General features: G+C 36.7%; 1 protein-coding gene across 2 annotated transcripts in view; it reads right to left on the reverse strand.

Annotated features, from left to right (window-relative positions):
- The window catches only part of LOC134539166 (E3 ubiquitin-protein ligase MIB1), a 1,057,197-nt gene extending 1,049,272 nt beyond the window's left edge, over positions 1–7,925 (reverse strand). The window contains exons 1-4 of one of the 2 annotated variants that reach the window (XM_063380944.1): positions 7,724–7,925; positions 6,264–6,405; positions 5,163–5,334; positions 2,380–2,614 (exon numbers count right to left, since the gene is read on the reverse strand). In XM_063380944.1, coding sequence (XP_063237014.1) covers positions 2,380–2,614; positions 5,163–5,334; positions 6,264–6,405; positions 7,724–7,822 — 648 coding nt within the window. In that variant the 5' untranslated portion in view covers positions 7,823–7,925. The remainder of the gene's footprint in view (positions 1–2,379; positions 2,615–5,162; positions 5,335–6,263; positions 6,406–7,723) is intronic. The other variant, XM_063380945.1, reaches the window with a different exon arrangement.
- Between the last annotated feature and the right edge of the window lie 6,412 nt (positions 7,926–14,337).

The raw sequence follows: 14,337 nt of genomic DNA on the forward strand, positions 1-14,337 counted from the left end.
CATGATGGAGTATGCTCTTGTCAATAACTTGGTCTTGGAAAGCATATTAATTAAATGTGAAATTCCCATGTTTGAACATATGTAATGAACTTTGGCAGTTGTTGATCGCCCTGGATAAATTATTTAATAAATTGTTCTGATAACAGTCGTTTTTGGAAATCCCTCGTTTACTTGTTATAGCACTGTTGTTTATCCCTTTTGTTACGGCAATCAGATTAACCATTCTGAGAGCACCCCTCCCAGAAGGGGCCTATAATATTATAGAAATACTGTTAAAACACGCGTGGGTTCACCTTATTCAAACAGAACCTTGCGTGTGTCATTTTATATAGTGTACGGCTACGTATTAACGGGGATTAGGCAAAGCCATCTTGGGTTTTTCCATCTATTTGCTAACATTCTATTTAGAACTATTTATCTCAATTCTTGGCCAAGGCATTATTTATATCTCCCTGACCTTCTATACCTTGTTGCAACTACGTATTTACTAACAGCCTCTAGTCTGTAAACACCGCAAAGAAATAAAGGGTGACTACCACTGACATGATCATCGCACCAGTTCATAAGTGTTGACTTCAACACACAGCCAAAGCTAAGCCCTAGGCAATGAAAATATTTTTAGCATGGAAGCTTTGTTGCAAATGGTATCAAAATATTTGAAATAGCATCTGAAAAAAAAAATTGCATTCCCATGACAGACTAAAGCATGATGTTTTCTCCTAAAAATTGCTATCACTGGAGAATCTCCATGAAGTTTCCCACTTCTGTCCTAACATTGTGATCAGCAGCAGAAAGCGAGCGCTAGTGTCCTGGAATCAGGGTTGGAAAAAAACCAAACCTGTTTTTTTTTTTTGTTTTAACCAGGTTTTTTTTACTACATTAGTTATTTTGGTTCTCAGCATGTTCAAACGAAAACCATACGACATCCCGCTTTCTGCCACTCATGTTAAACAAGAAGTTACTAACATCAAAGAACTGAAGTCCTGCAAATCTTCACGTCTGACAGACTTCACCAGAAAGGGTATTTCCCCACAGGAGGAGAATTCTCCATAGAACGGGTGTTTATCACAGAATAGGGATTTACAGTAGTCAGATTTCCCACAAAATAGAATTTTTTTTTAATTGATAATTTTATTTATTTCCTGCTTCTTTTTACAATTTTGACCACAATTTGCCAATTAATTTAATTTTAGAGGAGTATTTATATGGGTATAATTTACAACTTATTTAATTAATTTAAATGACGAAATCTAAATAATAGGCATGTGCGAGAAAGACTTTTTTGAATTCGAGACGAGATCGAGAAAGCAATTTAAAAATTCTCGAGAATCGAGTCGAGATCGAGAAATCTGTACTTTAGTTAACAGGATAATATGATCCAAAAAAGTAAAACTCAATAATCTGACAAACATACATAATTATTCAATAATTTTATCAAGTATCCACAATTGCAATTACAACTTTACCTTTACACTCAAGTTTATTTGCCTATTGTCATATGTAAACATACGTTATTGACTCCATAGTCTATACAGTTTCCTTGAGCCATGGACGGTACTTGATCATGAAAGTCTGAACATTCGCCACTATCGATATGTCACTATCGATACGGACCGCAATTTAAACATCATGTTGCTTGTTATATACTGCTGGCCATGTGTATAACCTAAGGCCATAAAACAAAATGCAATCGCGGAACAATTCTGCAGTCATGTTTATATTTTTATTTTTTACCGTACCGTTTTACGTTAATACCTGATATTGATACCGAAAATGATTTATTTTTAACTTTAATGTTGGTTTTATTGACGGAAAATAATCATTTTCTTCTGTAATTTAATGTGATAACCACAGCACAATTCATTGTTTACGTTTACCGTTTCATGTAGTGACTTGTGAACGGAAGTTGTTCGTTTTTAACTTTTTAATAATTTATCGTGTATACTATCGTAACAAGTATATTTTATTTTATACGATCTACGTTACGTTGAAGATATGTTAATTATTTCAACACGCAACACAAAATGCTGCCTCAATATATTATATTACCTAACCTATTTCTTGTTTACAAAATTCTCGAAAATTCCGAGCCAAAAAAATTATCTCGAGACGAGATCGAGAAAATTTCTGTCTCGACTCGTTCTCGATGATGCCGAGACTCGCACATCACTACTAAATAAGTATAAAATTATTTGTTCCAGTAAATCACAAGAAACATTACAGAGAAAACTATTGTTATTGGAGTGGAATTAAACCTTTCGTTAAAATTTATTAAGATATTCTATAAAAAAAAATACATTTTTTTAAAAACAATTTTTTTTTAAACCTGATTAAAACCATTGTGATTTAAATCAGCCACGCTGCCCGGAATCCACTCACCATCCCCTCGAACCCGACCCTGTACAGGTTCTTGGCCCCGTTGTCCCAGATGACGTAGGCGGCGGAGCGGGGGCTCGCGGCCGACCAATCCTGGATCTCGTTCACCTTGCCGCGCCGGCCGTTGCCCCCGTCCTGGTCCTCCCACTGCCAGTCCACGCCCCGCACCACCCGCGCCCCGGGGAAGATCCCGCGGATCGCGATCTTCTTGCTCTTGCGGCGGGGCTCCAGCAGCATTCTGCGCGCACCAAGGCCACGGTGTGGATCTGCTAGTGCTCAAAAAATATTCTACATTTCGTCGCCTGAGAATTGGAGTGTTCTAGGTCCATTGAAGTCGGAACTGAGATATAAGCATTTGAAAGTTCAAACTACATTACAAGATTCTTTGTTTTCTTGCATTTTGCACCATTCAATCATGGTTCCATACAAATTTCTCTCTTCATTTTACTGTAGTTTGCACCAATTTGTCATGGACTTGTGTGAAGTTTGAAAGAAAATGGTTTTAGTGTAGGTTTGAATTTAATTTGAAAAATATTTGATGTTAATGAATAATTTCCAATTTGATTCATAATTCTATTAAAATAAATAATGAGACTCACTTCCAACATTTCTGAGACAAGTTGGCAAACAAGGAAAACTTCTTAGCTAATTTGGAGATTTAGTTTAGTTTTTTTTTTTTTTTCCTTTTTTTTTTCAAGAACAAAGCTAATTTGGAAAGGTTTTCACTCCAACTTGACTGGCACCAAAGTCACAATTAATAAAAAATAATAATAAATTTGCATTTTACTTTATGTGCGCAGTTATTGATGTTTATAATTGGATCTTCCTACATGACACAAAATTGCACCCTTAAAAAGCTAATCATTTATAATGCACAGTAAGAGACACTAATTCCTTCAACATGGCTAAACTCCCCATTTACACACTGCTCTATAATGAAACGTTTTTACTAACCATTTATGAAACCAAGCAAAGTGTGAGCATTTAATATGCTCACGGCTCTGTGCATAAAGATGACTGGGCATTTCATGCAGGCACCAGTGTCACCCTTAGCGCAAGATATCCAAGTGGCATATGTTTACGAAAAGCCATTTATGAATACGCTGAGGGCTGATGAATAGTTCTGTTTCCATATTTCATTTTTAAAATGTATTTTTATAAGAGTGAAAATGGCAAAAGCTTGCTTCCAGAATAATTTTCACACATGAAACTCCAGGCACAAATTCTTGAAAAGCGCTCAAAGGACTTGCATTACACATTTATTGTCGTTTCTCCACTATATAATGTTATTGATACCACCCAAATTGAAATCTTATAGTTGCCCTATACAAGAGAAGACTACATGCCAGTCCACAGTTTTGTGCTTAGACGCGATACCGTGCTAGAAGCACCAGCAAGTGTCACATTGTCATCCTGCTTTGCTAACACAGATACTCATTTTTCTAGGCGGACCCCTTACGAGAGAACATTTACATAAGGTCACTCACTACCCACAAAAGAAAACAAACTTTCTAATGCCATTATAACTACCAGCGGACTGTTAGCTACCTATTGTATATCTTGGACTTCTCACAAACAGATAAATGAAATCAGAATGTAATGTTTAAAGTAAATTAATTTATCACTAACCAATGATTGCTATTTCTTATTTTTATTGTATCTGAACATGTGGCATTACAAGTATGTTATTTTCTTAAGACTAGGTCTAAAATGCCATATTCATTATTTCATTTTCTACTCATTAATGAAATCATGAGGGCTTTTCCTGTAAATGTAACGGAATATCTTTCTTGAAGTTTATGTTTTATCTCAAAATTCAGTCTACACACATTCAAGCTAAATATTATCCAACAGCGGAAAAAGGTCAAACAAGTATTAATAATTATGATCACACGTGTAACCTTTCACAGCTCAAATATAACATTCAGCAAATATCTGGCGAGAAAATTTGTGACCTTACAGCATATCCAATATATTGTGATGAATTTACAATAGCAATGGAATGGAAATGAAATGGCCAACTCGGCAGTGTGAAACTAAGCCTTTAGGAAGTAACATTGTGATAACATTATGAAGTTTAATTTTGCCTGTAGTTAACTCCCATTAATGTACTTAGAATTATTATGATTTTGACAAAAACTGCTGAACCGATTAGTAGGGGTCCCATTATCTTCGCAAACTTGCATCTTGCCATTGGAATAAGGTTAGCAGAAATACAGGCACTGCCAGTTAATTGTGCCACTTATGCCACTATAGGGCTGTTAATTACCACATCCTGAACCTCCACTTAGTTTAAAAACTACATGCTCTTCCCTTTCCTTTCACCCTCCCATGGAACCACCGTGTATTGTGTATCGCTGCATGAGTTTGCTTTCTGAACAACCTTTCCCTCCCCCCAACACAAACCACACCTTCTACAGGGGTGAACTATACCCTTTTTTTTTTAGCTACAGCTTGGTGTTCCAAAAGAGACCATCACTCTACTGATGAAAGAGGCACCAGAAAGTAATTGTAAAATATTATAAATAATAGTAGTTATGAAATGAATTTAATAATTTAAATAATTTTCAAGTGCTGTGTACTTGAATTGTGATTTCCAATCATTTTCATAAACTCACAATCAAAAGTTTAGGGTTGCATTATTTTCAGAGTCACATTATTTTTGGGTAAATACTGTATTTGAAATATCTTACTTACAATAAAACTATACGCCCTACTGTACAGTAATTTAAATGTAGTACAAAATGTAGTAGCGCTATACAAAATAACACTTGCTCACAATGTACCTTTCACTTCCTGGTGTGGTGATGCGGTAGAAGCGATGTCTGACGTGATGTTTGTCGCTATGGTAACAGATGGAGCACAGATCGTAGTTGCCGCACTCCGCACATTTCCAACGGATACCGAAAATTGGTTGCTGGCGACAAGTGTCGCACATTGTGCCATCATGTTTCACGCCTGTACAAAATAATAGTACTGTAAGTAAAACATGAAATGATACACTGACTGATCAGACGAAATAACAGTTTTTGTATCCTTTAAACATTTAATTAATATTAGCAGAAAAAGAGACAAGGATTAAAAAAATAACATAAATTCATGATTAAAATACACATCAGTTTTAAGACTGGTAAACTAATTTTAAGTATTGCAACACCCTTTCACAAATTTTGTAACTGGTAGCTATTAAAGTTCTAAAAACTTAGGGTTTTTCTTTATTATGTAGCACAAATCCTCATTTATATGGTATTACTAAAGACAAAATTTTATGGTTTTATTTTAATGCCAATTTTATTTTTAAAACAGGAGATTTTGGTGTTATTGTTTTATTTTTCATAAAATCTGTTTATTAAAGATAACATATTACTCAACAAATATGATGCTTAAATGTTCCATGACAATAATTTCTCCGTTTTTATTGATACATGATGTACTTTTTAAAAATATGATTTGTAATAAGCACATAGGCCCTATAACTTTTTTGGGACAAATAAAATAAATCTTATAATTATTTGTGTGTTTGAAAAATGTTCTAAGGTCGTAATGTAAAAATGAGCAACTAATACCAGTTAAAATAATAAAACAGTAAAAAAAAAAATTATTTTTTTATTAAATTGTGGTACAAACATCTTGCTAAATAAATTATTTTCATTAAATTTAATATTTAAAAGATTAGGTATTTGTAATTGTAATTCAGTTAAGTTTTCATTAAAATGCTTTCATGATTTTGATTGCATTTTGGTGTTTTATGGTGCATTAACTTGAATTTTGGTGTTTTCTGGTGTATTCACATGCTTTTCGGTGCTATTTCAGTTTTATCGCAATTCACCATATAATCTGGTCCCTAGATATTACTTGACCCACTTTATGGAATGATCTCAAATTACCTGTTGGGGCACTGTCCAAAATTCGCAGATCAAATGCACCAGAACATCTATAGTTGGCAGCTGTGCCATTGTCCCACACAACCACAACTTCTTCTGGGGACTCGAAATTTCTGACAGTGCCAACATGCCCTTCACCACCATCCTGGAACAAGGGCACAACGGTAAACTGTAAGTTTTGACAACAAACGATATTGTAGGAGGTGCACAGGAACAACACGAACCAAGGAAAATTATCAATGTGGGAGGCAACCCACCTAGTTATGGTATGGATATACTAGAATTAAAGAGGAAGGAGAGAGGGTTATATGCGTTGGGTACGAACAGGGGAAAGGAAACAGTACTAGACAGATTAAAAGGAATTGGAAAACAGCTGAATACAGACATCAAGGAAGCAAAACAAACCAATTTGATGGCACGGGTTTGTCAAGAACACGAAGGGCACAGGGGTAGAGGTATCTATACTTAGGAATCAGGAGAAGAAAGTTCCGGTGGGATCCGAGGAGAAAGCAGTACCTGTCAGTGTTTGAGAAGGTTAACCAGAGGAAAGGGATAAGGGAAGAGCAAGGTACAGAGCAATAAGGAACGGTTGAGGGTAATGAAGGAAGAAATCAAGAAAATAGTGAAAGCTCTAAACAGTTGGAAAGGCATGGCATACGAAATGTACTCGTAAAACTGGGAGAAGAAGCTATGGCAAACAAAGTACCTGGGGGTATTACTCACTAGATCACTAGAAGAAGATAAATTGCCACAGGAAAGGAAGTTAGTGGTAATTGTACCTCTATAAATATATGGCATATTAACTACTTGTATTATAAAACAATAAGTACTTCCATTGACTAAAATTCTCCAAAATAAACAAAGAATCCCGGCAATAAATGGCTGCGGCACCGTCCATGTAAAGGTACTGTAATGTAATTTGAACTATTACATATTTATGAACTCTGTTTTCAGGGTAAATACAGGAATGTTTCCAAGTGTTGGAAAATTGTATTTCCGTAATTGTATTTTAACTTTGCGGAAAAGCCGCGACATACGAATTTTACCCAGTACTGAGAGGGAACTGGGAGTGCAGAGGAGAGCAGCTAGATGGTTGAAGGGAAAGTGGAAGAGAATCATTAGAAGCGAAAAGGATAATTATCTAAACATCCCCACATAGCTGATGACGGAAATTGAGTGGGAGAGCTTAAAGGACAAATGAAAGGAGTGGCTAGTTATGATTACCAAGTGGGGTAGGAGGGTGGGAAGAGTTGGGAGACGAGTTGCGATGGGAAAGCCTAAAGTAGGAGGAAAACACTAGGAAAGCGTTTAAGGCGCCAAGAAAGACGGAAAGGAAAAAAAAGCTTGAGAAATACTGGTTACCTGGTTTCTGTCCGATCACTGCAGTAATCAATAATAATAATAATAATAATAATCTAGTATTTGCAATTCAAGCACTGCATTTCCGAATTTATACACTATACCTGTTTCCCCCATTTCCAATCTGGCCCACGTATAACTCGTGCACCAACACCTTCCATCATAAATCGAGTTGTGCGGTTTCCATTGCCTGTCACCTCCATTCTAATACCAAAATAAAAGTTTATAACCTATGCCATTCATTCTCAAAACAACAAAAACACCAACATGACTCAAACGCCATCTTTAATTTAATCCATAGAGAGTAAGCAAACAAAAAAACGTGCGACAAGAGAGACTTAAATAGTTAATTATTTACTCTATAATTCAACAGAAAGTAGCGCTATCAAATTTCCGTTTGATGAAACAGTCCTAATTAAATTGTAAAAGCACAATAAGGTCTATACATTCAAAAAATATATTACAGGGAAAACAATTTTAATTTGATGCTTAAAGTATTTTTAAACTAATTAAGTAAATATTGCAAACGTCTAAGATGGAAGTAAATATTCATTTAGAAGAGTTAATGTATTTTTTAGATTACATATGTAATGAGGTAGCAACTTTCTTGTTTTTATTTTTTACAATTTAAAATACATTTATAAAATGCACCTGAAAAACAGCCACATTTTGTTTTTCATTTCTATCACACCTTCCAATTTATTCATGGTTACACACGATCAATTTATATGTTTGGACAAATGTAATGTGTGTCCTGTGAATTATCTTCTGGATCTGTGATGTTATTCACCAATGCATCCTCTGATTCCTACTTCCATCCTAACAAATCTCGCTATCCCCTCTTTACAGTGACTGCATTCTCATTGTGTAATTATGGATATAATGTTTCTTCAGACAATCGCAAACACTAATTTACTTGTATTTTGTACATGTTTTTGTGATTACGGAGTGCACATACGTGGTGGACGCCTCACGGTAGGATCGTGGTTAGACGTTGTTGGCCGGCGCCAACACTCTCAGATAACCTCCCACAGGAAGGTCAGTCATGGACCATTCAACTCATGTGGCTAACCGAGAAACATCACTCATGATGCTATACAGCCTAGTTTGAATCCTCACTGACCTACATGTGACAGACCAGTGGGAAATCCCTTAGCTAAACTACAACGAAGAGGGTAAACAGAATTCTTATGTCAGGTAGTAGTTACATTCAAGTCCGGCTTTAATGCAATGTACTTACAAATACAACTGCTCACACAAACTTCCTCACTCTTAGATAAAACAATAATCTGGATGGTTACGGTGGCATTTACAATACAACTGTAACTTGCCCGCCACAAACATTTCAAATGCCTCGTTGTCCCGCTGCGCCTCGCCATAGAACAAACCTTGTAACTCCGTGGTGTTACATTATTCTCTCTGTCTAATCTGCTCAAACTCCAATTATAAATACCTAAATCTTCTCCTTTCTCTTATATTGCCCATCAATCCTCTGGGAATTCAGAACATGTAGATCAACTAAATCCTTGTAGCATATTATTCACTATTCTGTATAATATTTCAAACAATTGATATAAAGACGAGGCTTGCGTTTTTGTTTTTCTACTTTCTAAGCTCTCAAACCATTTTTGCACCACACTTGACACATGTTTTGTTTTACCCAAAAAGTCTAATGTAAGGTTAATTATCGTGTCCGTAACTATGTTTATAGTGCAGAAAAATAAAAATAAAATATCTGAAGTGCCTAATAACCTTACACACGATCACACAATAAGACAAAATTACATTAGTAAATGTGTTCAAATAACGTTATTAATTGGAGTGCAATGCTATTAGTCCAGTTAAAAAAGCAACAGACAATAAATTTTATGTAGGCCAATACTCAGCATATTATGTACCGGTACTAAGCACTTTGAAATCATTTATTGCGAGAATCCAACAGATAATGAAATAAAACTCTCAAAAGTTCGGTATATAGTTAACACAATTCTCACGGACATGATTTTACATCGTTTTCATAAATTAAAGTCTGTTCTGAGCTATCTCATTGTGGGTAAATACGTAATTGGGCGATATTTGTTTAAAAAAAAATTTAAATTCCGAAAATACTTTTATTCTATGCTTTTTAACTTCCTCTTTACTTAAAACCCGGCGGAGATAAGAAATTACAAATACTTTAGGAGATATCGCTGTTCTTATTTTGCAATATACAGGACCTGTGAAATCATTCGAATGTTGCATTTTTTTATTTTGCAGTGTGTTCGTGAATGCTTAATTAATTAAAATGGTCGATTAGGTCAGGTCTGTTACATTATAAATACTTTCAAGCTAAGCGGACATTAAAAATAATATGAATTATATTTAATGGTTGTTATAGTTTTAAAGTAATTACAATGTAACTGACCTGAACTAACAAACCGGGACAAAGATGAACAGCAGGAACTCCAGTAATTTTTTTTTTTTACTTATTACTTGTGCAACAATATCCAAATAACAAATCAAACATTAAAATTTGAAACGTTAAAACTCACAATGGTGAACGCCGCAAGAAAAAAAATTCATACTCGTAAACAAAAAACAATATTTAACACCGCATGAATGCACAGGTATTGTGATGAAAATTAAATAATTAGATATCTCCAAAAGTATTTGGAATTTGTTATTTCCGCCGGGTTTAATGAAAAGAGGAAGTTAAAGAGCATAGAACAAAAGTATTTTCAGAAAGAAAAAAAAAATTTAACACATACCGCTCTACTACATATTTACCTAGGCCAGAGGCGCCCCCCCCCCCCCTCAACCAAACACTATGAATTCCCCCCCCTAATCTAATGATGGCCCCCCCCCCTCCCACGAAATTTTTTATGCTATTTTCTCAATGATTTACTCAATTATTTGATAATATTATACTTTTTTAGTATTATATTTTATCACATTTTGCATTAATTTAAACTGATTTTTTAATAATAATTGTGGTCATATCAGGTAATATTTCCATCCTGAACCGACAGATAACTTCTTTTGTTGAGGAAAGTGCGCGGTTGCCAATTTGATTTACAAGATCCCTTTCAATTATCAAAGCACCAGAAACGTATTTTCACATTAGAAGATATAATTATGTAAATAATATATACATTTTTCTCGTCTTTTAACCCCCATCCCCCCCCCCCTGAAATTTTAATGACGCAGTCTGCGTCGTTACCCCTCCTTGTGGGCACCCTCGCCTAGGCTCAAAACCTCGGGGGAATATAGACGAAATTAACTTTGTAGTTACCCTTATAAGCCGCTTAAAATATGTTCTCAAAAACAAAGTCAAGTTGATGAAGAATGGCTAATAGGGTACTTTAGAGTTGAATCAAACGTAAGATCGTGAAATATGTTTATAATTTCACCTGAGGATAGTGGAATAACCTTTTGAAACCTAGTATCATGCAAACTATGTTGCCGGAAAGTTGATCAAACTCACTGCGTTTCTTGAGTGTAGATCACTCCTATTTTCAAACCCTTTCTAGGTTTATCCTAGCACTATTCACTGTACTAGATATATAAAATGTCAAAATTAGAATATTTAAGTACTTCTAGCTAATACATAAGCTGGATTACACACGATTTCACACTCAGTCAATTTTGAGTTATTTAACAACGGCGTCTCGCTTACTCGCTTTAACTTACGCACAGAATACAGAGGGAAGTACATTCCAATTTCGAATCATACGAAAATGTATCAGAATCAAATACAGCATCCTGATTGGTCCTCTGTGAAACCAAGCCAACGGACGGCAAATACAGAAACCTTTTATTTTGAAAAAGAATTAACACAAAAAAAATATAACTTCAAATTTAAAAAAAAGTTAGAAATAATAAAACAATCAATACAAATGTTTATGTGAAAATAACAATAAAATAAATTCTGCCTAAAGAAAACAGTCTATTGTTTTTGCGACCCTGGTCTATTGTCATAGAGTAAAGTAATTCACAGAGTAGTGCTATCACCAAATTCATAAAATAAACAAATTAAAATATCTGCAAACATAAATAATTAAACTGGTAGAATCAATCGTTTTTAATTCACCGCTATGGCTCGTTACATCGCATACTCAACATTTCTTTGATTTTGAGTACTTTTAAAGACCTTAAACACTAGTCGAATTAATGTTTATGATTTACTTATATTTATTTTTTGTATAGCCATTTTTTTTGTTTGTTTGGAAGAGTTTTACACGCCAGCCTTTATGTTTAACAATAAACCATTACATTGTAGTTACCATTTACAGCCTTTTACAGGCGGAAAATTTTAAAAGTTCCCCCTTGTTATTCCCCGTGGCATCGCTGTCTGGGGGTGTGGTGGTGGCTATGCTGAGAGAGGTTTCCTTAGCTTTTGGTCATAGCTGCGTCTATAACTATAGAGGACACTACCAGGCGTAACCCCACCTCACAGCATCCTCAATTGCCTGGCTGCGACAAGAAATGGTATATGGCCTGAATTTGCGGGCAACAGCAGCTGAGATTAAAACATTTCTGGGAGATTCAACTGCAAATCCTTGGGGTCTGGGTCCCAAAGGCCTCTCATAGTAAATGAGGACAAGGCCTACGGTAAGGTTAAGGACTGAGAATACCTCTGGTGTGATCAGGCCACCCGGACTTAAAGGGCTGTAAACCGTCTGAGCTTTGCTGAGCAGTCGGGGAAGTACCAAGGGAAATTCTAGGCCCTCCAGATCTTTGGCACGGCTTAGGTGGTTAGTTCTAGCCACGGTTTTCGTGGTTGCGTCGGAGGGGTCCGGGTACGTCTGGAGGTTACTCAGCTGTAATGCCGCTGGTTCAAGGTATGCCGGGTCGGAGGATCCAGTGGAGTGGCTCCGATACACTGGCTGGTCAGCTAGCTATTGGAGAACAGTCAATGCCGAATATAAACACCGAAGTTGGTATTAATACGGGAAGGATCCGTGAAAGTGAAAGGATCCCTGTTGAGGTATCCTCTAAGGCACTGTATCTGATTGGGTAGGTCTCGTACTTGGTGGTGGTGTTCCAATCGCTTGGAGCAGACTCTAAGGGTTCCCTAGTCCTTTAATAAGTCGATGTTGTGGTTACTGGCCTGGACAGCTAGGAGAAGTTTGGATAGACCTCCATCAGACCACGGGTTCACTAGGTGATTGAGGGGTCCCAGTGTGATGTGGTAGATCGGGGTAGGCGCCAGCAGTGATGATAAGGTCTAAGGGCTAAGGACACTGCCAACTGTCTTGTTAGCTGAGTGAGTCACGGCTCCGAGGTGGTGACTATACTAGGATGGGTAGCCTCAGCCTCTGGCCAAAGTCAAAGCTCTAACACTGTTGAGTAGTCATGTTCAAATCACATAAATTCCAAAGGACTATGCGCGCATACATCACTACTGGTGGTTCATCTTGATACAACTGTTTTTTGACGTGACGTCTAATAAATAGATGAACGCCGGCTGCATGCACAAAAGTGTCCCATTATGCACATTGTTCCGTTATGCTGTGTCCCGTTACACTGTGTCCCATTACGCTCATTGTTCCGTTACGCAGTGTTCTGTTACGCTGTCGGTGAGTGCAGTAATAATAGGTTATGTTACAATTGACTGAAAAATTATGGTGATTCATATAATTGATGTTAGATATTTGATTACAGTTTATTTATATGAAAACTTGTTCATAATTATATTTAAATTTTATAGCTAAACGGCAGTTTTTAAAATTAATTACAAGTCATCTACACGTGAACTGTTTCGTCGACTGTTTATAAAGTGAAGTGAAAAGTTAATGTGGTTTTCATTGCTTATTACAACTGACGTCGACCGGAGCTAAGCCCTCCCTTAGCCAGATGTGCCTCACGCCGTCGCTACCCCTCACCTCCCACCACCACCCTCTATTTAAACCTCCCGCCCCGTGCGTGTGTGTGTGTTGGGCGCCCTGCAAGAGGCGGTGCTATAGTCGGTGCGACGACCCCTTTCTTTTATTAAAATAAATATAATGTATAATCCTTTTTATGTAATAAAATATCCCTAATTGTCACGCCTCAAGTTTTAGTAACTAAGGACGGCGCAGCGCCCCATGCGGGCTTCCGCAGAACTACCCGCCAATAGTTTTTAAACTTTAATAAGAAATAACACCATAACTAAAGGTTGTTAATAATAAATAAGTGTACTTAAATTATGTTTATTATTAAATAATATTCGTTTGATTAAGTATGTTACCGGACGGCTGCCCGGTAAAAAAGCGGGAACTTAACCCTTCCTGGCGGCCATGATGGGAGCGGCCCGCGCACCTCGTCGACTTCATCTCTTTTGTTCACTGATCCATTAGTTTACGTCGCATCTTTAAATAAATCTAAAACCTTGTAACTTCTTCGAGGCCTGCTCCAGGTGGTAGACTCTTTCGCCTAAATATTTGTTTTCCGTTTACGAATATTTCGTACGAGTAGTACGTGATTGACTCTCGAGGCCAGGCCACGCGGTGACCTGGTCAGCCTATAAACTGGTTATCACCTGCAACTGTGTTTTTTAGTACTTTACGTAAAACTCTTTTAACATTTTTGTAACGTGCCGTGTAATAATTCGCCTGTGCAAGTTCGCTGGTAATAAAATCACTAGCTCAGAATGTGTGGTTCAGTGGTCACGTGTATAATTCCCTGAGTTCCGAGGCGTGTGGGACGCCTCAAGAGCCCACGAACACGATGCACGAGGGGGGGAAATTAGCCTAGCCCC

Source organism: Bacillus rossius, chromosome 14 (genome assembly GCF_032445375.1).
Source record: "Bacillus rossius redtenbacheri isolate Brsri chromosome 14, Brsri_v3, whole genome shotgun sequence".
Classification (NCBI taxonomy): domain Eukaryota; kingdom Metazoa; phylum Arthropoda; class Insecta; order Phasmatodea; family Bacillidae; genus Bacillus; species Bacillus rossius.